Source organism: Lepidochelys olivacea (genome assembly GCF_965140295.1).
Source record: "Lepidochelys olivacea isolate rLepOli2 genome assembly, chromosome: 3".
NCBI classification, from domain to species: domain Eukaryota; kingdom Metazoa; phylum Chordata; order Testudines; family Cheloniidae; genus Lepidochelys; species Lepidochelys olivacea.
In genome coordinates, this window is record NC_140413.1 from 62427559 (window position 1) to 62453507 (window position 25949).

Genomic DNA, 25949 nt, shown 5'->3' on the forward strand with positions numbered 1-25949 from the left:
CTGAAGTCAGCACAGAAGTAAGGGTGGCAATACCATGACCACCTAAAATAATCTTGTGACCCCCCCCTCCTCCCGCAACTCCTTTTTGGGTCAGGACCCCCAACTTGAGAAACGTTAGTCTCCCTCATGAAATTTGTATAGTATAGGGTAAAAGCATACAAAAGACCAGATTTTACGGGGGGAGACCAGATTTCACGGTCCATGATGCATTTTTCATGGCTGTGAATTTGGTAGGGCCCTAATTATTAGTACTATAGTAACATCTAGGAACCCGGATAAAGGATCAGAGCTCCCACTGTACTAGGTGTACCACATACCCACCCACCCACCCACCCCCCCCCACACACACACACAAGTTTATTGTAAGCTTACGCCCCAAAAAGCTTACAATGTAATCATAAGATGAGAGACTACAGTTGAATACAGATACACTGAGGCAGAACACAACAGAGACAGTTATTAGTGTAATACGCAGCAGTCACATCACATCATCTCTAGTACTTTGAGTTTTACTGGTGTGAAGAGGAAAGATTTTGGCTTATCGGTGAGACACCACTTATTACAGCTTCTTCCAGAACAAGATTCGTCAGAGTATTGTAAGACACAGAGTATTTCTTCTGAATTATCACTCAACCTCTACGGTTTAAATCCATGGATCTGTCTTCCAAGAGTGCCATTTCTAGGGGCAGTTTATTTAATATAGACTTGAATTGACCATGGTCTGATAGTTAAAGTTTTTCAGCTTGTCACAGCAGAATACTGCCATTAGCAGAGCACTTGGTTGCCAGTGAAGTTCTAGGGCTTCCAAAGGTGTTTTGAAGTTCCTTCTAAAGGCAGTTTCTGTCTACTTGTCTGTTCATTTTTTTTTGGAAAATGACATTCTCAGCAGAAATGACGAAGTCTGCTGCTAGGGAAATCGTTACTATAATTGTCCTTGAGGAGTGTGAAGAGAGAATCTTTGACTCTAAGACCCCATAGAATTTTAAAATTTGACAAATAAGCCTCTTCCCTTCATCAGCAATTTCCTCAAAGAAGGATTGAAGGGCAAGGGTAGATACTCTTTTGGTTTTGAATAAGGTATTTGCAAATGGTTCCAAACAAGCCTGCTTCTCAGATTCAACGGTATCATAACCCAAAGCACCAAGTCCCCTTCATCAGGAGAAAAGCTAGAGCTCAGTGATGAGGAGGATTCTTGTGTAATTGATGTTTTTCCTCCTTGTGTTTTCTGGTCTGTGTGTTTTACTTTTGCCTTTTGGCAAAAAGAAGGTTGCTGCAGGAGAATTGCCTTTTATTAACTGAGGCTCCCCTTGGACCATGGGTTGCAGGGCATGATGTTTTGAGCCCCACTGTTGTTCTTCATCCAATATGTACTTGGAGAAAAAATGTAGTGATAAACCCCTGAAAGAGTCTGAGTCTTCATTTTTGGAAGATGGAGGGTGTGACCCTAGCAGCATCACAATGCAAGAGACTCAATAGTATCAGGTAATAAGTTTCAGCTGTCCTGATCAGTTCAGTGTATCTCAACTCACTAAGATCATAATTTGTATCTAAAAGGTGTCATGTAAGATAGCAATAGAAAGCTAACAATATACTGATCATTAATATTACTATGTGGTGTATGTACAGAGGACAAATTTAAAGTTATAAACATACTGGAAATTATGTCATTAAAATATATCTGCCCAGAAGAGCTGAAATTACCCCAACCAGACAAAGAAATTGTTTCTGCCACCTTGAAGATATTTCCAACGTACATTAAGAGACAATGGGAATACAGTTTACATAAAAGGTAATCAAAGCAACAAGGTGATGAGATAACCACTCCTTATCACAGCAGGTAGAGGAGACTGCTAAAATGCAGATTGCTCTGTTTCCTACAAACATCAGCAGAGGAAGAAACCAGCATGGAATCTCCTTCACTACCAGACTACATGTCCCCTTCCTCACAGCTTGAATTAACTTTACATTGCTGGATTATATTCAAAAGAATCCATTTCAAAGGTACATTAGACTGTAAAAGAGAGGAGCAAAGAACCCTATGTTATCTTTCACTTAAGACGACAAAGGAACCCAACACTTTGGACTTTATGGGAGATCCTGATCAGAGGAGTGGTCGAGCCATCTTGCTGGAAGATGGACTGGTAAGCAAATTATCTTGAACGAAAGCTGATTTGTTTTGTTTTGTACTTGTTTTGTTAAGTCAGCCTCTAGAAAGCATTTTTCACTTTTATTTGCTTGTAACCATTTCTAACTCTACCCTTTATACAGGATTTTAAGTGAGTTCTTATCTCCTTTTGTTTTTAATCTTGTTTTACATTTAGTCTAAATCAACCCTGAGCTGTGTTTGATTAACTCCAGTTAATATGGCAAGCTGTCGGGTATTATATCTTTAGAAGAATGAATGAACCTTAATATCTCTTTTAATGGTCCAGGAGAGGCGTGGACATTGCATAGCACATGGTTTGGGGAAAATCTGGGACTGGGGATTGTTTGAGTCATTTTGCAAGGGTAACTGAGGTCAGAGTGTGGCAATGGTGTAACAAGCAGGCTTCTGGAATCAGAATTGCTTAGTTAGAGCTGCTTAACACGTAGACAGTGTATGACTGTATGCTGGCTGGAAGTTTCCAGACGAGGGAACTACAGCAGAAGAGCACTTTGAAGCACTCAGGTTATAGGGCAGGCAGTGACAAAAACTCCACTGGTGTGGATTGCAACCCAGAACACCACAGATGGTCAGAAAGAATAAGAGATTTCCTGCCACTTGATTACCCACTTAAAAATCTGGAAAAAGTGAACCAGACATTTTTCACTTCTGGAGGTGAACTGGACCAGCATGGGGGGATTTAGGGACTTGCCCCTAAAGAAGTGCTAATCAGTAAGGATTGCACCTGCTTAGTGGCATGTGAAGAACACAAGCCATCCAGACTGAGCTTCTTCCACTATCCAGAGCATTGGCTGGAGTATGGGAGCAACTGTGAAATAACTCTGTGGCTGCTGACAGAGCCTGCTCATCAACAGAGCAAGCTGAAGGAAGACCAAAAGATTCTCCATTTTGCCTGCTCTGCCATGAAGCTGACAGGTAAGCAAAATGAACAGAAGCTTCGTCAGAAACCTGGAAACTTTCATCCCCTAAGCAAGTGGAGAATGTGGATTGAAAAGATAAGGTTCACTGCTTTTAAACCAAAAAGTTTTACAAGATAAGATTGTAATAGCTAAAGCAGGAGCACTGCCCCATCCCTCTGCTTGTATTGCCATAATACCTGGCATGTAAGCAAGCCCCAGAGTTTCACAGACTAATATCAAGCTGTTTCGGATTGGGAGATAAATTCTAAGGCCAGAAAGGACCATTGCGATCATCTAGTCTGACATCCTGACTAACACCGGTCCTAAAACTTCCCTGAACTCCCATTTGAACTAGAAAATATCTTTTATAAAAGCATCCACCATTGATTTAAAAATTTCCAGTGATTCAGAATCCACCACAATCTTTAAAGTTTTCCTATGATTAATTGTTGTCAATGTTAAAAAAGGCATGCCTTATTTCTTGTCTGAATTTGTCTAGCTTCAACTTCCAGTTATTTGATCTTTTTATACCTTTGTCTGCTAGAATAAATAGCCCTTATCAAATTCTGTTTTCCATACAGGCACTTACAGACTGATCAAATCAATATTAGCCACCTCTTTGACATCTAAACAAATTGAGCTCCTTGAGTCTATCGCTATTAAAGCATGTTTTCTAATCCTTCATTCATTCTCATGGATCTTCCCTAAATCCTCTCCAATTTATCAACATCCTTCTTGAAGTGTTGACTCCAGAACTGGACACAGTATTCCAAACACAGAGGCAAAATAAACTTCCCTTCTATTTGATATTCCCATTTATACACCCAAGGTCTGCATTAGCCCTTTTAGCCACAGCATCACACTGCAAGCTAAGATTCAGCTGATTATGCACCATGACCCTCAAGTCTTTTTCAGTGTCGCTGCTTCCCAAAAGGAGTTCCTCATCCTCTGTGACCTATATTCTTTGTTCCTAGATGTATGACATTACATTGGACGGTATGGACATGGACATGTTTGCCTGTGGCCAGCTTACCTAGCGATCCAGATCGCTGTGTCAGCTAATTCTTTTTTCCATTATTTACCACTCCCACAATGAATCTGCAATCTTTATCAGGTAATGTTTTCTTCCAGCTCACTGACAAAAGTATTAAACAGCATAGGGCCAAAAATCAATCCTTGTGGGACATTTGAAACATGCTTGCTCAATGATTTCCTGATTACACTGAGACCCATCAGTTAGCCACTTTTTAATCCATTTAATGTGCCATGTTAATTTTGAATCCTTCTAGTTTCTTAAATTAAAATGTCATGTCTTACAGAAGTTTAAGTATATCACATCACCACTATTAACTTTATCAGCCATATTTATAATTTAATAAAAAAAAGTATCTAATTAGTTTGACAGGAGCTATTTCCATAAACCCTTGTCAATTGGCATTAATTATAACACCCTCTAAATTCTTTATTAATCTATACCACCGTTCAATTACTTTTCCTGGGTGTATGCTATACAGAAAAATTTGGAGGGAAAGATGGGGGGCAACCAAGATTTACCATTCATTAAAACAACTAAAATTTACTTAAAACAAATTACCTTCTAAATGTAGCTGTGGAAAACCTGTGCATATATGTCTCAAATGGTAATTTTGAAAAAGTGTGATTGTCAAGACAGATATTCAGTTATAGTCTCTCTAAAGAAATCTACTTTAAATGTCAAAGTCAACAAGTCATGTATTTAGTTATCATTTATCTGCTCTTAGTACATAAAATGAGTACAGTTTAGGATTCTTGAGAACAGTGGTTATTTGACCATATGTTCTGAGCTATATTTAAAACAGCAGTATGAAAATAAGGAATTTGTACTTACGGTAAATATCCGTCTGCCAGTCCGATCAAAAGTTACACAGTATACAGAAGATAAGTGTCCTAAGATTCGTTTGTGCATTTTCATATGTTGATACACAGCAGTTGGAACAAGTTGTTCAAGTCTGTATTTTCCATTTAGTTTTCTTGAAAAAAGGGTGTCCGCTACCAAAGGAAAAAATATTAACAGTAATTATATTTTGTACTACAGCTAAGCTGCATGTCAAAAAAAGGAAAGTTACACACAGTGTTTGACCACTTATAGCATGTGCAACTTTTGCAATCATTCTCCAATTTTATAACAACACACAGTTTAATCAAAATCCATAGCACACTTAACAGGAAAAAAACATAGGGCAAAAATACTTCGGATGATCTTGTCTAGCGCTTCCATCACATGCTCATAAATCTACGTTCTGCTTTTCAAAGATACAAAAGGAAAAATAATCAACTGGTTACATACAAGTTTGGCATGAGTCTAGTTCTCGTCTGCTTAAGGTGAACTCTATTTTTGACTAGTGAAACTTTCTAAACAATCCTTTTAAACGGCAAAAAGGTTTGTGAGGAGGAAATAAGTTTGCTCCTTGTTTGCTGTTTTGATTCTTGTTACAAAAGTCAGTAGTGCTTGATCAAAAACCTCCAAGAAAATAAAAAGATTGTAAATAAAGCTCAGCATAGTTATATTTAGATCACTTACCCGACAATAAACTCAGGTTTAGCAACAATGAAACTTGACATACACACACCCAGGTTAACACTAACCAAATAGTTCTCAATCTGTGTTTAGAATCTTTATGTTGCAGAGCAAAGGGAAGGATAAGAGCAATGTATTTTATACACACTGAAATTGTGATAATGCAGATTATAGTTTATTCAGCCTCTGATTTTTCTTCATGTTTTCATTTGCACATAAACACATTAGACGTTTTGGTAACGTTTATTCACATTATAGGAACACTCCTGGTTAAAAATTTAATTCATTTATTATTCAAATTCATTCTGGCTAGCACAGGCTACACCTCACTGACCCAGCAGAGCCTGCAGGATTGTGGGAGCAGAGTTTAAAAAAAAAAAAAAAAAAAAAAAAAAGGCAAAATTTGCCCCCATGAAGAGAGATGGTGTTTCCACTGCCCACACTTGCCAGGGAGAGGCAGCTTTAAACTTGACTAGGGATCCATTGGCGTCCCACTAATTCAAGCTGCTTATTAGAGGAGCTGAACCCTCAGCTACACCTCTCTGCCAGGTCTTTCATTTTTTATGTTGCGCTGAACCCATGGACCTCCATGCAAAGCTGTTGTGGGTCAATTTTGCCTCCTTTTGGCAAGTTAACTCTAGTTTAGAACAACAGAACCCAGAGTGTCTCTAGCCCTGGAAGTGGAAAAAACCCAGCTTCTGCTTTTAACAATTCATCCTACAGTAAGCATAATTAAATCAATACTGTACGTAGATTAAAGCAAAAGAATCCAGGACTTCCCATTTCTAGATCAACTACAAAGTTACATTACATAAAAACCTTGATCCATTTAAAATGAAAGATTTTAATCTGATTGGACTAAAAGGTTAAATATCTAGAGGTCTGGCTGGTAAATAGTTTCTAGTGAAATCGTACCAAAGCCATCGATAGTGGGGAAAAAAAATGTTTACCGTAAAACTTTTTGTTTGCAGGGAAATTCTCCACTGTCAATACACTTAGAAACAGATGGTGCAGTTTAGCATATGAAAAATGGAAGACCACCAAAAAAAACCCTCACTTTACAATTACATGTAACTTACAAGGATATTTAGGAATTTATAATAGTTTTACAGAACAAGAAGATACAAGTCAGATCATTATTTTACAAAATTAAATACGAAGCACATGCTTTTAATGTAATACCTCTTATCTACAGAGCAGAACACGGAGGACTACATAGGCAAAAGAGCAGCATTCGAATACAAGTATCCACCACCAAGATACTGGGCACTTCTCCCATCAGGTTTCAGTTTAGGACAGAGGTGGGCAAACTTTTTGAACCGACAGCCACATCTGGATATGGTATGGTGGGCCATGAATGCTCACAAAATTGGGGATTGGGGTGCAAGAGGGGGTGAGAGCACCAGCTGGGGATGCGGGCTCTGGGGTGGAGCTAGAAATGAGGAGTTCAGGATGCAAGAGGGGGCTCTGGGCTGGGGTAGCAGGTTGGAGGGGGCTCCAGCTAGGTGTGCAGGCTCTGGGGTGGGACTGGGAATGAGGGGTTGGGGGTGCAGAAGGGTACTCCAGGCTGGGACCGAGGGGTTCAGACATTGGGAGGGGGATCAGGGTTGGGGTGCGGGGGGGCGGGCCAGGGATGCAGGCTCCTGGCAGCTATTACCTTAAGCAGCTACCGGAAGCAGCGGCATGTCCCCACTCTGGCTCCTACGCAGAGGCACAGCCAAGCGGCTCTGCGTGCTTCCCTGTCCACAGGCACTGCCCCTGCAGCTCCCATTGGCCACAGTTCCCAGCCAATGAGAACTGCGGGAACAGCGCTTGGGGCGGGGGCAATGTGCAAAGCCCCTGGATGCCCATACATGTAGGAGCCTAAGTGGGGACATGCCGCTGCTTCCAGTAGCCATGCAGAGCCATGGCACATGTGGAGCGGGGCAAGCCCCAGACCCCGCTCTCCAGCGGGAGTTCGAGGGCCAGATTAAAACATCTGAAGGGCTGGATGTGGCCCCCAGGCCAAAATATGCCCACCCCTGGTTTAGAACATGGAATCGAAGTTTCATTAGTCATGAAAATGGATGACCACATGTTCATGGATGAGGAAGACCAGGAAAGTACTAAGCCAGATGAAATCCTTCCTTTTGGCTCTCACACAATGGGCAACTTCCCTCATACCAATCTGCTCATCTGTGGAGTCCCTCAGAGCTCTATTCCTACATCCATCCTGTTCAATATCTATATCAGGCTACTGGAGAACCTAGTGAGATATCACAGTGTCAAATGTCAATCAGTTTGATGTCTCTCTCACTTGCACTGCTGGTAGTGCTATGACCCAACTATATCAATGTCTGGCAAAGATCAGCAAGTAGATGAAAAAGTAGCTAGCTAAAAATAAAGCTGAGGTTACCTTGGTGGGGAAAGAAAACAATTTTGAAGTGCTAGCCACCATAATTTCATCATCCACTGCTGAGGCAGTCTGTCAATACAGAGAGAATTTTAGTACTCCCAAGCTGTTTCGCTCAAATAAATAACAAATTTCCACCTGAATCTGCCAAGCAGGTGGTGCCCCCTACTTTCCTAGTGATGACCAGACCACAGTGATCTATCCTAGTTTGATTTCCAGGCTAAGTTACTGCAATTCTCTATACTTTAGAATGAGTACATAAAGACACACAAACAAAAAACATTTCAGCTGATCCAAAATGCACCAGCTGTCATCCTGAGCAATACCAGTTGCCCAGCACACAACATCCTTGTGTTCTGAGCATTACATTGGCTCTCAATAGAATGCCAAGTTAATTTCACAGATTTTAAGGTCCCAAGGGTCTACTTTGATCATCTAGGCTGACCTCCTGCAGAAGAAAAACCAGGACAAAGAGCCTCATCCAATAATTTCTGGATAAAATCTATAACTTCAGTTTGAGCTATAGCATGCATATCTTTTAGAAAGATATCCAGTCTTGATATGATTTCAAGCGATGGAGGATCCACCACATCCCCAGGGAAATTGATCCAATAGTTACTTACCCTCACTATTAAAAATTTGCATCTTATTTCTAGTATGAATTTGCCTAAATTCATCTTCCAACCACTGCATCTCATTATGCCTTTCCGCTAGACTAAAGAGCCATCCACTATCAAAAATCTCTTCCAGGGAAGTAGTTGGAGACCATGACCAAGTCACCTCTTAATCTTAAATAAACTGATCTTTTTAAGTCTCTTACTATTAGGCATGTTTTCCAAACCTCTAATCATTCAGAGTCATAGATTCCAAGGACAGAATTTGATTATCTACTCTGACTTCCTGTTTAACAGGCCACAGAACTTCCCCAAAATAAATCCTAGAGCATTTTTTTAGAAAAACATCCAATCTGGATTTAAAAATTGTCCATGCTGGAGAATCCACCCTTGCTAATTTGTTCCAATGGTTAATTACCCTCCTTGTTAAAAATTTACACTCCATTTCCAGTCTGAATTTCTCTAGCTTCAGCTTCCAGTCATTGGATCATGTTATACCATTCTCTGCTAGGCTAGACTGAAGATCCCATCATTAAATATTTGTTCCAAAGATACATACTTATAGATTTTAATCAAGACACTCTTTAACCTCTTCGTCAAATTAAACAGACTCAAGGAGCTCAATCTCTATAAGACGTGTTTTCCAATCCTTTCATCATGCTCCTGGCTCTTCTCTGAGCCCTCTCCAATTTATCAACATCAGTCAACACTATTACCATTATCAACCACATTTATAAGCTCACCAAAGAGACAGATATCTAGCTAGACAGGATATATTTCTTATTAATCCATACTAATTTGCATTAGTTACTCGCCTTTAATTCTTTACGAATCAAGTCCTGTATCAGCCACTCCATTATCTTGCCCGAGATCATATATAGGCCTGTCGTCCTGACATTGGTTACCCAGGTCATCCTGTTCACCCTTTTTAAAAACTGGCACAATATTAGCTTTCTTCCAGTCTTCTGGAACTCCCCCAGTGTTCCAGGACTTACTGAAAATCAACATTAACGGTCCAGAGCTCCTCAGACAGTTCTTTTAAAACTCTTGGATGCAAATTATCTGGGCCTGCTAATAAAAAAAAAAAAATCTAACTTTAATAGCTGCTGCTTAACATCATCCTGAAATACTAGTGGAATGGGAGGTGGAATCCATGACCTCCATGGCAAAATCGTCTCCTTATTCATTAGTATCAACTTCCATATCTTATATATTATTTTTAATTGTTTATAGCTACCTTCACTTCCCCTTTAAACCAGGTCAATTTTTTAACCAGTACAGCCTCCTTCCTCAGTTGTGGAACTGGGGCTTTTAAGAATACTTTACTACATGCCTCAAATGATTCCCAGTTATCATTATCATTAGCATCAACTTCCTAGACACCACAATCAGCTTCAACCATGGAACCCTCCAGACAACTATATCTAAGAAAGCCAATCACCACACCTATCTTCACAGATCCAATAACCATCGTAAACATACCAAGTAAGCGGTTATCTATAGCCAGGCAGCCAAATACCACAGAATAAGCTTCAAGGGGAAAGTCCAGGACACACACCTTAACACACTTAAAACTGCCTTAACCAAACAAGAACACTCTACCAGAGAAGTAAATCACTTCATTGGAATAGGCCACACAAATACCCCGACAGAACCTGCTTCGGGACAGAAATAAAACTCCCTCTGATCGCACACCTTTAGCTGCCCCCTACTATCTGACAGTGGAACCATACCAGGTATCAAACAATTATAACCCATATTCAATGGGGACCACATCCTGCAAGAAATTTTCCCGAACTCCCTCTTCTGGCATTCAAACAAACCTCCCAACCTCACCAAGCCCACCACCAGAAGCAAAATCCCCAAAAACCAGGACACACCAACTGAAAGTGGCACCAGAACAACAGATGCAAAAATGGTAGACATAGCTCCACTTCTACGATGCTTAACATGCTCCACACATCTCTCAAGATCCAAGGATCCAACACATGCCTATCAACATGGTGTGCCTCATCCAGTTCACTAAACGCCCCAACATCATCTATGGGGGTAAAATCAGACAATCACTACTCTCTCAAATGAATTCACACTCAAAAATGATAAAAGACAAAAACGTCCTCTCACCTGCGGGTGAACACTTTTCACAAAGTGATCACTCTATATTTGACCTCTCAGTCCTCATCCTCAAAAGGAAACCTGCACACCACCTTCAAAAGAAGGACCTGGGAGCTTAAATTCTGCTTGACGCTAAGGCCATGTCTACACTAGAGACCTTACAGTGGCACAGGTGTACCGCTGCAGCTGCGCTACTGTAAGATTTCCCGTGTAGCCACTCTATGCTAATGGGAGAGAACTCTCCCATCGACATAATTAAACCATCCCCAATAAACAGCAGTAGCTATTTAAGCGGGAGAGCATCTCCCACCAACATAGAGCTGTCCACACCGGCGCTTCTGTCGGTGGAACTTATGTCGCTATGGGGTGGTTTTTTCAGACTCCTGAGTAACGTAAGTTATATCGACAAAAGTGCTAGCATAAACATCATGGACTGAGATGGACAAGATGGATTTATAGCTTTTTACAACAATCTATAACCTACTAAACCTGCCTCCTGCCCCCCACCCTCACATGACTGGAGAGGTGTTAACAGGCCACTTAGCTTAAATTGTCCCCTGAAATACTTATGCTAAACAATCTATTCCACCTTGTATTTAGCTGTGACACTTTGAGGCTTGGTCTACACTAGAAACTTGCATTGGCATAGTTACGTCTCTCAGGGGCGTGAAAAATCCACATCCCCGAGAGATGTAGCTATACCAACCTAATGCCCGGTGTAGACAGCACTAGGTCAGTGGAAAAATTCTTCAGTCAACATAGCTCCCACCTCGGAGATGTGGATTACCTATGGTGACGGGAGAACCCATCATTTTCTTCTGAGTTATTAGTGACTCGGAAACAGGTAATGCCAATTTTGACAGAGTGCAACTCCTCCTTCCCTTTTGCCCACTTGATTCTTCCCAAATAGGTTATGAACATTTATTTTAATATTCCAAATATGCAAATCATCCCACCAAGTTTCAGTAATATCAATTTGAATGAATTAATGCTAAAAAACGAGCAATTCCAATTCCACTTGTTCGTTATCCAGGCTCCTAGCTCTTTTCTTAACATAATTTTTCAACATCTTTTTTGAAGTGTGGACAATAGAGTTCGACATGGTATTCAAAAAATGATATCAATAATACCATCCACACATATAACAACCCTCCCTACTGCTTCTAAATATCCTCATGCTTTTGCATCCAAGAATAGCTTTTACCCTCTTAGTTAAGGCCTCGAAATAAGAGCTCATATTAAACTGATTATATGCCATTACCCCTAACTCCTTTTCACTGTCACTGTTTTTCAGGATCTACACCCCCCACACCACCATCTTATAAATGTGACTGTCATACTTTGTTCGTAGATGCATAATGTTGCATTCAGTGTTAAAAAACCTATTCAAAAAAACCCACTTTAACAAGAGATCCAGTCAGTCTGTATAACTGACCTATCCCCATCATTATTTACCAGTCCAATTTTTATGTCAAGTGCAAACTTTACCAGCAATGATTTTATATTTTCTTACAGATGATTGATAAAGATATTGAAAAGCATTGGGCCAATAACAGAAGGTCCCTGCAGTACTGCACTAGAAACACCTCTTCTGGATAACTATTGTCCAGTTACAGTTAAGTTCCTTTTCACAGTAAAATTTGTATTTTTCTTAATGAGAGTCAGCATCACCCAGTGGTAAGGACACTTTACTGGGCGTTAAAAAAACTGAGTTCTATTCCCAGCTCTTCCACTTCATCTCCGTGCCTTAGTTTTCCAATCTGTAAAATGTGGGTAAGAATACCTACCTTCCTTTATAAAATACTTTGAAATCTACAGATAAAGTACTATAAGAGCTAAATATTATTCACAGCAGCAACATTACCCATATTAAATTAGCATACAACAAATGTGACTAGTGACCAGCTACAATCTGTCCTATATACAGCAACATCCATTCCTAAGTGACTGGCTGCACTACACACAGGAGACTGTGCACTTGCATTGTTCTGCATGTGAGGTTTTAAGTGTTTATACTGCAATACCAAAGAGAAGTTAAACAAAACTTTATATTTTTATTTCAGATACATATCTAAGAAAACTAGGAGACTGTAGGTTTCAGCTACAAGTGAACTTTTTGGATTTTTAAAAAACTACTTTAAGTATTTGTATTTCAAACATGAAAACTGAAGTGCTGATATTTTAAGGTTTTTTGAAAACAGTATTTTCTTATATCAGAAATTATGCATTAATTGTGCTTTTTTTATGCAATTCCTTTTGGCTTTAACTAAATTTTTCAAACTTTTAATAAGAGGAAGTTACTCACCTTGTGCTGTAACGATGGTTCTTCTTCGAGAAGTGTCCCTATGGGTGCTCCATTGTAGGTGACTCCCGAGCAGTATCCCTGAAGAAGGGTTGGGGCTTAAAAATTGAGTCCCTTATGGATTACAATACTGTGAAACCAAACCTGACATCGGAAGCAGAGTCTCTAGTAAGCACATTGTGTTCTGCGAAAGTATGAGCACATGCCCAAGTCGCTGCCCTGCAGATTTCTGAAACGGGAACATTTTCAATGGATGCAGTAGAGGTGGAAACTGATTTCGTGGAATGCCTAGGGATTCCAGGCGGAGGTAAAGAAGAACAAGTATGACAGCAGTAGTTAATTCAGTTTGAGACCCATCTGGAGAGTCTCTGGGCTGATATTCCTGCATCTTTAGACCTTTCGGCAATTGAGAGGAAGAAGTTGAGAGATTTTGTAAAGGCCTTGGTCTTATCCAAATAAAAGGCCACGGCTCTCCTTACATCCAGTGTATGTAGTATAGCCTACCTGTTATCATGGTGAGGCTTTAGGTAAAAGGTAGGAAGGTGAATAAGCTGGTTCATGTGAAAAGATGGGGTCACCCTGGGGATGAACTCTGGGTATTGTCTGAGAGTGACCTTGTCTTTAAAGGAAATTATGAAGGAAGAGTGTGCCATTAATGCCGCTATTTCCCCTATTCTTCGTGCCATGGTGATGGCTACCAGGAATACTGTCTTCATTGACAGATGCATAAGGAACAGGTGGCCATAGGTTCAAAGAGCAGCCTAGTCAGTAGGCTGTTTGATTCAGGTCCCATGTTAGAGAGGGGTGTCTGGATTGGGGAAAGAGGTTTCCTATGCCCTTGAGAAATCTCTTTGTCATTGGATGGGTGAAAACCAAGTACCCCTCTATCTGCTGGCGGAAAGCCCTTATGGCCACAAGATGTACTTTGAGCAAGCCAAAAGATAGTCCTGCCCTCTTGAAGCCTAGTGTGTAGTCCAGCATGACAGGGAGGGAGGAAGATATTAAGGCAATTTGCTTGGAAATACACCAAACCTGGAACCTTTTCCATGCGACGGGTAGCTGATTTTCTACTATGCAAGAACACTTCTTATACCTCCTCAGAGCAGCAGTTCTCTATCTGGCGGAATAATGAAGGAGCCAAGCCTTGGGCCACAGGATCCGTAGGTTGGGATAGAAAGTTTGTCCATTGTTCTGAGAAAGGAGGTAAGGAATGGGCTAACAAGAGATTGGAGGACATGTCACTAGCTGTGTCAGTTATGGATTAGGCCAGGTGGGAACAATCAGTACAACTTTTGCTTTCTCCTTCTTTATTTTTATCAGGACCTTCAGCAGCAGAGATAACAAGGGAAGGCATATAGGAGGCCTGTGTCCCATGGAAGAAGGAAAGCATCCCCTAATGAGCGTTTTCCAAGGCAGGCTCTGGAACAATAGCATGAGCACTTCCTGTTCAGGTAAGTACCGAACAAGTCTATCATGGGGGTTCCCCAGTGACAGAATATGCAGCGGAGTACTGTTGCATTCATTTCCCGTTCGTGGTCACGTGAGAAATTCCTGCTGAGGCTGTCCACTGTTATATTCTGTACTCCTGGCAGGTAAGTGGCTGATATGAGGACATTGTGGCAAAAGCACCAATTCCATAGTTTTAGCACTTCTGTGCACAGAGAGGATGATCTGGCACTCCCGTGATGACATAAAACATGCATACAATGTTTGTCTGTCATGACTTTTGTGAGAGCGTCCCTGATTAGTGGAAGTACATGAGCACTAACATTACTGACCGCTCTTACTTCTAAGATGTTGATATGGAGAGTTGACTCCATTCGGGACCATTTGCCCTGAACCTTGCGGTTGTTCGGATCCCAACCTATTAGGGATGTATCAGTTGTGAGAAGCAATGTTGGGGGAGAAGGAGGTTGGCACAGACATCCATAGGGTCTTTCCACCATTCCATGAAGTGTTTTACTCTGGAAGGCATAAAGACAGGTTTGTCTAATCTGTCTCTGTTTGGTGTGTAGGCAGACCTAAGCCATGCCCGTAGGCACCTCATGTGTAGTCCAGCATGAGAGCTCACAAACATGAATTCCGCCATGTGCCCGAGAAGTTTGAAGCAGTATCTGGCTGGCATTTGTGGGCTGGCTTGAACTGTATTTATGAGAATGGTCAGAGTGTGAAATCTGTGTCACAGGAGGAGTGCTCTCACTTGTACTGAGTCGAGATCAGCCCCTATGAACTCCAAGCGCAATAATGGAGTCAAGGTCGATTTTTGAGCATTTATTTGCAAGCCCAAATGCGAGTGTACCTCCACAGTCAACTGGATGGCCCACAGGACATCTTCAAAGGAGTGGGCTCTGAGGAGACAGTCATCCAAGTAAGGGTAAATCATGATCCCCAGGCTATGTGGATGAGCTGCTACTACGGAGAGGATTTTGGAGAATACTCTGAGTGCAGTGAGAAGCCGAAGAGAAGTACTCTGTACTGGTAATGGTCCTGATCAAAGGTACACCTAAGGAATCATCTGTGGGATGGCTGGATTGATATATGGAAGTTGGCACCATGGAGCTCAAGGGCCAAGAAACAACCCCCCAGCTCTATAGATGGGATAACTGCTACTAGTGTGACCATCTTGAACTTTTGTGCCTTCGCGTATTTGTTCAGTGCTCTCAGATCTAGGATGTGTCTCCACCCTCCACTTTTCTTGGGGATCAGGAAGTATCGGGTATAAAAGCCTTTGCCTCTGAGATGCACAAGAAAGGATTCTATGGCTCCTAGGTTTACCAGGTGATCTATTTCCTGTCTTAAAAGACTCTTGTGAGAAAGGTTCCTGAAAAGGGACAGGGAGGGTGTAGAGGAGGGAGGGAGGTGAAGTGGATAGAATACTAGCTAGAGATCATCTCCAGGACCCATCTGTCTGAAGCTACGCTTTCCCAATTTTGGAAGAAAGGAGCTAGGCAGCATCCAAAGGGATGTGGAAGATCTGTAGGTTGCAGCTTATATTGTGGGGAGTGGTCTCTCAGGGCCTCAACCAACGCGTCAAAACTGGTGTTTCAAGTCTAGGTCTGGGATATCGGGGATTATAGGGCTAATGGTTTAAGTCTCTGAATCTTAGGTCTCCTTCTCTGTGGCTCACAGTAATGCTGCAGTGGTGAATACTGGGGTAGTCGGGATGTATGGGATGACTGAGGACTGAATTTCCTTTTCTGTCCTGTGTATAGATCCCTAGCAAGAGTCGTACAGTCCTGGAGTCCTCAAGAGGGTGAAGTGATGTGTTGGTCTTGTCAGGGCTAGCCTTAGGGAAAATGGCACCCTGGGCGAACTTGCATTTTGGTGCCAATGTGGGTGTGGTGCCCCCCCACCCCATTGCCCCTGGCCCCCATAAGCTCCCCAGGCTCCACACTCTCCCTTCACCCCTAACCCCTGCACTATGCCCCCTGCGCCCCTAACACCTGCCCCCTCATGCCTCCACTCTCCTCCTGCACCCCATATATCCTACACCTCCTTCACTCCTAACCCCTTCCTCCCATCCTGTGTCCTAACACCTACACTGTGCCCCTTTCACCACTAATCCCTGCACTCCCCTCCTTTGCCCCTAGTCCCTGCATCCCTTCTCTTCTATCCCCTGCACCATGCCCCCTTCACCCTAATCCCTGCCCCCTCCTGTATCCCAACCCCTGCCTGCTCCTACACCCCTAGCCCCTGTATTGTGCCTTCATCCTAATCCGTGCCCCCTCCTGCACCCCAACCCCCATCCCCTAACCCTGCAGTGTCCCTTCACCCTAACCCCTGCCCCCCTCCTGAGCCCCTAACCACTGCACTGTGCCCCCTTTGCCCCTAACCCCTGCGTCCGTCTCCTACACCCATGTAGGGAAACTGACCCGGATGCAGGGAGCACTGGTGTTGTGTGTACTGGGGAGGGGGGGGACGGTGTGGGTGTGTGTACACGTACCTGAGTGAGTGTATGAGTGCGCTGTCTCTAAGAAAACACTCACGATCAGGAGCCTGAAGGATTGTTTGAACACAAGCAGCTGCCAGCAGCGCCGGACCCAGAGAGGCAGCAGCACCCACAGATCCCTGTCCCGTCACCCCACCACAGTGGAGACAAGGCACATGGGCAGGGGAAGAGGGACACCCCAAAATCAGCCTTCCCCCATTCCCCCCCGCACAGCAGACAGGATGCTCCCTGACCAGAGCAGCATGGCCAGGGGTGGCTCTGGGGTAGGCGGGGAAAACAGGAGCAGCAGTGGCTGCACACGGCAGTGGAGCAAGGGGAAGGATAGGAACCCCTGTTCCGGAGAGTCACCTGGCTGGTAGTTGTCCAACTGCCCCCTGCAGCTAGTGTCCCTCCACTCTCTCCCAGCTGGCTCTCGGCAGGTCCGGTGGGACTCAGGCAAACCCTGCCCACAGTGCTCTCTTTGGCGGGCCACCCTCAGTGGCTGGCCCTGGGCCTTGCCTGGAAACAGTTTAGAGCCCTCAAAAGAGAAGTCTTTGACCATCATCTGTACCTCTTCTGGCAGTCCTGAGAGGTGTAATCACAATTCCCAATGCATCACCACTGCCATCGATAAAGAGCGGCTCGCTGTATCCACATCATCTAGTGCAGTCTGGAGAGCTGTTCTTGCCACTCAGTGTTCCTCATGTATGATAGTCTGAAACTGTTCCTGTTGTGCTTCTGGCAAGCAGTCAATAAATGCATTAAATTTGGCAAAGTTCATGTGGTCGTACTTCACCAAAAAGGCCTAGTAATTCACGATGCTGAATTGCAAAGTTGCCATGGAGTATGCTTTCCTATTAAATAAATCAAGTATTTTCCAGTCTCTGTCATAAAGGGTGGCTCTACTATGATGCTCTCGGCCACGGGATTTCACAGCGTCCACCACGATGGAATTATGTGGCAGGTGTGAAAAGAGGAATTCCGCATCCTTGGAAGGTGCATAATACTTTTTATCTGCCCTTTTGCATGCTGGCATGTAAGAAGCTGGCGTTTGCCAAATGACCTTAGCAGGACCCAGAAGCGCCTTGTTAACAGGGAGGATAATTCTCAGTGAGAAGAACGTGTGCAATATACATAGCATCTTGTGGTGGGTATCTTTGACCTCCTCTAGGGGAATCTGCAGTGTGCCTGTCACCCTTTTTGTGAGATCCTGAAAGAGCTTAAAATCGTGAGCCATGGAAGGTGGAGGGAGTATCACCACCTTGCCTGGAAAGGAGAAGGAGATATTGGTTGGTGGTGTAACCTCCTTTTCTAGTCTGGCCTTCTGCTTCTCTTGAGGTTCTGGGGCTCTGGACACAGAAACTGAAGGAGATCGTCCTACTGACTCTCGGTAGGAGACACTAGGTGCCCAAGAACCACAGTGCCTGTAGGCTGCCCACTGACCCCAAAACGGCCACTGGGGCAGAGGGAAAGGGCATTGGCAGCAGTACCCACAGGTGGTCATACCAAGAAGGTTGAGACTCCAACTGGTTGGGATAGAGATGAGCCATGATGTGAGGGTAGTGAGAGGATATCATCTTGGTCACTATGTGAAACCTTGCTAGAAAGCAGTGGAGGCGACAAGGAGACTGGAAGTGAATGCCCCGGTGCCAGCAGTGATCTTAGGGATTGAGATGTGCTCGGTATTGGGGCTCCAATACCGAGTAATGGGAACTCTGGAGTCTCAGCCATCAGGAGATCTCTGAAAAAACTAAACTCCTGTGGTACTGCAGTGGTCAGTACCATCAGGACTTGTCTGTGCTGAATCGCCAGTACCGAGGAAACTGGCGGAGATCTTGCCCTGGCAGTAGTCAGTATTGAGCATTTTCGCACCGGTAGCACTTTCGCAGAGATGGTATGGTCTGCACTCTTGCCTTTGACAGGTGGTGCTACAGCTTCAGAGCCTGTGCCCTTCAGGTCCCTAGGCTAATAAGCAGTGTCTGCACCAGAGGACCCATGCATTTCCCAGGTACCGTGGTTCGGCGCTGTCGGTACAGAGGGGACCAACTGCACTGGAGACCTCCTCTAGCTAGTCCGGGCTTAGTTTGAGGGCCTGCAGCCCTCTTTTTGGAGACCTTGCAAAGAAATCAGAAGATTCCTGCTCAGCTCACCCTCCTGAGAAACAGAATGCTCCAGGGACAGTCTGAGTTGCAGAGGGGATTTGGGACACTGGTTTAAGATCACTCTCCAAAAGTGTTTCAACTTCAGCTCACTGTTTTTCCAGAATCTAGCCTTCATTTGTTGGCAGAAGAGAAAGTTACTCGCCCTGTGCAATAACAGAGTCTCTTTGAGATGTGTGTCCCTGCAGGTGCTCCACTTTAATGTCGATGCACCCCTGTGCTCATAGCCGGAGATTAATGGTAGTAGTGTCTGATTGGATCGCATATGCGCGGTCCCCATCTTGTGCCGCTTCATGTGGTTAACTGGCACTATGCGACCAACCCCCCTTCTGTTCCTTCTCTACTGCAGAGTCTGGTGATAGAACTCCAAAGCAGAGGGAAAGAGGAAGAGTAGTGGAGCACCCACAGGGACACACAAATCGAAGAACCTCTGTTACTGCACAAGGTTCTCTCTTCTTCTTCGAGTGGTGTCCCTGTGGGTTCTCCACTTTAGGTGACTTCAGAGCAGTGCCCTCCGATGGAAGGAGGGGGCTTCTGAGTTGAAGCTGCAGCAGGTGAAAGTACTGTGTGACCAAACAGGGCATCGGAAGATGCATGCTGTTGCAACGCGTAGTGCTGTGTAAATGTGTGTGGTGATGTCCAGGTTGTGGTCCTACAGATTTCTGCAATGCGAACATTGTTGAGAAATGCTATGGAGGCCAACAGACTCCTGGTAGACTGCGTACGGATCCCTGTAGGGCAGGGGTGGGCAAACTTTTTGACCCAAGGGCCACATCGGGGTGCAAAACTGTATGGAGGGCCAGGTAGGGAAGGCTGTGCCCCCCAAACAGTCTGGTCCTCGCCCCCTGACTGCCCCCCTCAGAAACCCCGACCCATCCAACCCCCCAGCTCCTTGTCCCCTGACCGCCCCCTCCCAGGACCCCCCGCCCCAAACCGTCCCCCCTGGGATCCCACCCCCTATCCAACCCCCCCGCACCCTGTACCCTGACTGCCTCTTGCCAGGCCACCCAGGACTCCCATCCAACCCCCCCCTGTTCCCCGTCCCCAACTTCCCCAGAACCTCTGCCCCATCCAACCACTCCCTGTCCCCTGACTGCCCCCCAAGACTCCCTAGCCAACCCCTACACCACCACGCGTGTGCCAGTGCCCCCTTACCATGCCACTCAGAGCGGCAGGAGCTCGCAGCCCTGCTGCCTGCACTGTGGCATAGCTCAGGGGGTGGGGGCGCTAGCCTCCCCAGCCAAGAGCTCAAGGGCCGGGCAGGATGGTCCCGCGGGCCAGATGTGGCCCACGGGCCGTAGTTTGCCCACCTCTTCTGTAGGGGTTGTCATTCATGCTGGAGATAACACAATTTGATACAGTCTGATATTCATTTGGATAGCCACTGTTTGGAAATGGCATCGTCTTCTGATCATTTGGTGATTGAAACAACAGTTTTGGAGACCTGTGAAAAGATTTTGTTCCATCAATGTAAAAGGCTATAGCCCTGCAGACATCCAAGGAGCGTAGCCTAGATTGCCATCTGTTCATATGTGGTTTTGGAAAAAATGTCAGTAAGTATATAAGTTGATTAAGGTGAAAAGATAAGACAACCTTAGGTAAAAACTTAGGATGTGGTCTGAGAGATACTTTATCTTTGAAAAAGATTGTATAAGGTGGGTTTGTCAGGAGAGCTGCTAGCTCCCCCAACCTCCTGGCAAATGTAATGGCCCCTAGGAATGCAACCTTCATAGAGAGATGTAGTAATGAGCTTATAGCCATGGGCTCAAAAGGGGGCCCGGTGAAGGCATGGAAGACTAAGTTGAGGTCCCATAGCAGGGAAGGGTTCCTAACTTCTGGATAGGAGTTGAAGAAACCCTTTAGGAAGCGGATGCATGAAAACAGAAAATTCATCAACTTTATGATGAAATGTTGTGATGGATGACAAATGTATACCAATCAAACTCATGGAAAAGGCCCATTTGTTTGCGTTCCATTAAGTAATCTAAAATGAGAGGCAAGGTTGCTGACAGAGGTGTAGTCTGTTTGCATTAGCATCACGAGTCAAATCACTCATGGGGAGTGGGAGGGAAGGCCTACAGGAAAGGACCGTTCCACTTGATGAGGAAGACATCGCCCAGAGAGTGTTGACTGAGTCCTGCTCTGGAGCAGAACGGGGGCATTTGGAGATTTGTGTGGTTGTAAAGAGGTCTATTGTTGGGAACCCCCACATCCGAAAACTATCTAGGATTACCCGCATATTCAGCTCCTATTCATGGTCTTGATAAAACTTCCTGCTCAGGGTATCTGTTGTGATGTTCTGGCAGCCAGGTAGGTATGATGTTGTAACATGGATGTTGTGTTTGATGCACCATTGCCATGACCCATGACTTTGAACTGCGACGAACATTGATTTTTCCTTGTTTATCAACAGGCCCAGGACACGGCATGTGATCTGCAGCACCAAGACGTCACACAGGACTTGAGACCTGGAGTGAACCTTGATAAGCCAGTCATTGAGGTACAGGTAAACCTGGATACCTCGACGCCTGAGGTAGGCCGCCACCACCATGCATTTGGTAAACACCCTCAGGACTGTAGCCAGGCCGAACAGGTGCATCACAAGCTGGTAGTGAGCAGGGCCAACTGTGAAATGCAGGAATAGCCTGTGTCCTTGGAATATCGATATGTGGAAGTAAACGTCTTTCAAATAGAGGGTGGCATACCAGCGCAGGAATGATAGAGGCCCAGCGGAACTTTAACTTCTTGAGATGTTTGTTGAGATCTCACAGGTCCAGAATGGGTCTCAGACTCCCTTTGGCTTTGGGGATCAGAAAGTACCAGGAGTAGAATCCCTTGCCCCTGTACTCCTGAGGGATTTCCTCCATTGCCCCCACTTGCAGAAGCCTCTGAACCTCTTGGGCGAGCAGTTGCTCGTGAGAAGGGTCTCTGAAGAGGGACGGGGAACAGGGGTGGGAGGAGGGAACAGAAAGAAACTGGAGGGTATAACCCTGGGCCACGGTGTTGAAGACCCAGCGGTCCAAAGTTATAGAAGCCCATAGAGGGAGGAAAGGAGATAGGTGGTTGGAGAAATGCAAAGAAACACGATCCGGGAAGCAAGCTGGTAGGTCGCCCTCGGGAACACCCGCAAAATGCCCACTTACCACCCGGATGGTTGTGGGTGGAGGTTGACTGGGCAGAGGGCACTGGCTGGTAACCTTGCAGACATCTGTAGCCTCTGCCCTTTTTACAGGCAGGCTCCGACCTGGGTTGGCTCCCAGAGCCCTGGAAATGCTATGGGCGCAGGGTGTACTGGTCCAGGGTCTGTAAGGTCGGCCATGCAGTTTTGTGTCTGTTTGTTCGACAAACAGAGCTTGGCCATCAAACGGGAGGTCCTCTATTGACTGTTGGACTTCCGTCAACAGGCCCGAAGACTGCAGCCAGGAATCCCTCCTCATGGAGATGGCCAAGGCCATCATTCTGGCCACAGAGTCCGCCACATCTAAACCCACGTGGAGGGCCGCTCCGACTACCACTTTGCCCTCTTCAAGGACTGCATAGAACTCCTTCTTGGGGTCCTCAGGCAGCAAATCCCCGAACTTGGCCATGGACTGCCACATGTAGAAATCATAGCAGCCAAGCAGGGCCTGGTAATTGGCCACTCGCAGCTGTAGGCTCAAGAATAAATTTCCCTCCCAAATAAATCGAGCCTCTTCAAGTCTTTATTCTTGGGGGTCGCTGCAGGCTGGCCCTGCCTTTCCCGTTCATTAACGGCCGAGACCACCAGGGAGCTTGGGGCAGGGTGCGCATAAAAGGTATTCATATCCCTTAGCGGGCACATAGTACTTTCACTCTGCCCTTTTGGAGATGGGGGCAGTGACGAGGGAGTCTGCAATAAGGACTTGGTGATCTTTGCCACCCCCTCGTGTAAGGGCAATGCCACCCTGACTGGGGCTGCTGAGCTAAGGACATTGGATAGTGAGTCCGAGGGTTCTTCCAGCTGCTCAGCATGAAGCTCCAAGTTCAAGGCGATCCCCTTTAATAGCTCCTGACGGGCCTTAGCATCATCCTGCGGGACTGGATGAGGGAATCCTGTAATCGCCTCGTCAGGCAAGGATGAGAAGGAAGCAGGCACTGAAGAAACTGACGCCTCCACAGGCTGCTCGACTGGTTCCTCCATAGGAGCTGGGTGAATCGAGGGGGGTGGGGGGAAGGAGGAGCTTCTCCCCAAAGCCCTCTGCATCCAGGGGCAAGCAGGAGACAGTGGCTGATGGGTTCAGGTCAGACTCGAGGGCCTCGGACAAGCCATGTGAGGGCTGCGGAAACCCCAAGGATTCTGGGAGTACCATGGGGAAGCCCGGTGCAACGGGCTGCACCACCGGTAGCGTAGGTACCCCTGATGCGGGGCCCTGGCCCGCTGGTATGGACTCCTGCTCAGTACTGGAGTCTGAAGAGGAGGGACTGCTTCTGGGAGACCATGATGGTGCCAACTGTTCATTCCGGTAGTGATGCTACTGATCCCAGTGCTGCAACATGGATCTGTCCGAGGGTGACAAGTCCCTGTGCTGAGCTCCCGGAGACCGATGACATTTGGCAGATTGTCAACGGCAGCCAGGTGACCTACACCTTGTGCTTCTTCAGCGGTGCCAGTCCACGAAGCAGGAGCGAATCTACTACTGAGGTGGGGAATGCTGACCTGACGGCAACCCATACCAGCGCTCCAGCAACGAGGCTCCTGGAGCAGCGCTGAACACTAGGTCGATTCCAATACTGGGGCTGTAGGGAGAGACGCACCTCCATGGTTTGCGCCAAGTCACCAGCAATCTGTGTCTCAAGCCTGGTGAACAGTGCCCCGAATCGGGAGACAGGTGGGGGCTCTGACAAGTCTGCCTCCCCATGACCGAGGTCTGGCAGCTTCGTGAGGGTGACCGCTGGCGACACACTTCCTGAGGAGAGGAGCAGGGCAACACAGATGGGGGCCGCTGGAAAGGTCCTAGGGCAGTTTGCCCTTAGAACGGGACACCACCCTGGCAAGTGTGAGCAGCACCGGTAAGACTAACATGTCCTGCGCCGCCTGAGGCATCGATGGCATGTCCAGGTGCTGGACGCCCACGTCGCTGTCAGGGGTGGCAGGCGCATCTTGGATGGGCTAACTCACTCAACCTGAGCCGGGGCCTGACTCCTGCTCGGGGGTGAGGAGCTGCCCTTCTCGGGTCCTTGCTCCCCTCTGGCCCTCTCCTTCCCTTTACAAGATGTAGGAGATCATCCCCCCCCCAGCCTTTCTTTGACTGCTGGACAGTGCTGGAGAGGGGGGATCAGCGTCGGCCCGAAGACAGCACTGGCGGAGCGCTCCATACCAACACATCGGTACTGAGAGCAGAGTCCAATCTGGACAGCTCCAGTGTCAGTGCTGATTCCATCAGGAGCGCCCAGAGACATATGTATCGCTCCTTTTCGGTCCAAGGTTTGATCTCTTTACAGATAAGACACTTGTTGCTGATATGGGTCTTGCCCAGGCACCTCAGACAATTACTATGAGGGTCGCTGATGGGTATCTGTTTTTTAGGGAGATCGCAGGGTTTGAAGCCTGGGGACCGGGGCATGCTCCGTCCCTAGTCTGAGTCCCATCCAAGAATAACTAACGACACTAAGGGAAACTAATAACTTATGAAATTTTCCCTATAAATAGATATCAGCTGATTGAGAAAGAGAAGGCTTGCCAAACCAAGAAGATGTTAAAGTATCATCACTGGCGATAGAAGGAACTGAGGGTGGGGGCAGTGAGCGGCGCCCCTTATACCAAGCCATACGGGCACCACTCCAAAGGGCGCCAGAGCCAGTCCCTTACAGATACCGCTAAGTGAAAAACTTCCGGCACCAGTGCATGTGGCGAGCACACACACCCACAATGGAATGAACATGAACAAGCACTCGAAAAAGAATAACATTCAATTTTAATTGGATTGTGTGTATTGAAATACATTTTTCTTTAAAAAATAAACGTGTTTAAAATTAAATTTGAAATTAGGAAAACCTATATTAAGGCCTAAACTTACTATAATCATTTAAATAAAAATATGCTGTATCGACAAGCCTTCAAATTTTAATGAGTTAAAGACAGGAGACAGAAGTTGATAAAGTACAGTTCAGAACTTAAGAGAAAGAGTCAAACAAAAACACAGTCCCATTTAATTACATTACATGAAGGCAGACAACTAAAACATTGACAAATTTTGTAAGTGCTTATATACAAATGCAAGAAATGTATATACTAAGAAGGATGAACTTGAGTGCCTGGTATTAAATGAGGATATTGATATAACAGGCATCACAGAAACTTCCTGATAATCAATGCGAAACGTAATATCAGGGTACAAAAATATATAGGAATGACAGAGTAGATCGCACCATTAAGGGAGTGGCACTATATGCACAAGAAAGCAGAGAGTCAAATATAGTAAAAATCTTAAATGAATCAATCTGTACCACAGAATCTCTATGGATAGAAATTCCATGTTTGAATAATAAGACTACAGCAGTAGGAATATATGACTGACCTCCTAACCAGAATGCTGATTAAATCTTAGCCCATCCCATGCTTTGCTGCACATTGGGCTACCCACATTTGCCATCCTTGCCTTTCAACTGCCCTTCTCTCCAAATCTTCCCATTTCACGTTGAGGTGCTTGATGTTGTTTAGAACTGTTCGTTTCCATGTTATTTGTGGTCTTCCTCTCTTTCTTCTTGCATTTTCTTGCTTCCATTCAAGGGCAGTATTTGGTAAGCATTCTTTTTCCATTCTCAGAACATGTCCCAGCCACTGATATCTTCTTTTGTAGA

At 45.3% G+C, this 25949-nt stretch overlaps 1 protein-coding gene across 1 annotated transcript in view; it reads right to left on the bottom strand.

Moving 5' to 3' along the window:
• PHIP (PHIP subunit of CUL4-Ring ligase complex) overlaps positions 1 to 25949 on the bottom strand; it is a 293959-nt gene that overhangs the window by 245665 nt on the left and 22345 nt on the right. The window contains exon 7 of the mRNA XM_084623628.1: positions 4931 to 5091. Within this exon, the coding sequence (XP_084479754.1) occupies positions 4931 to 5091 (161 nt within the window). The remainder of the gene's footprint in view (positions 1 to 4930; positions 5092 to 25949) is intronic.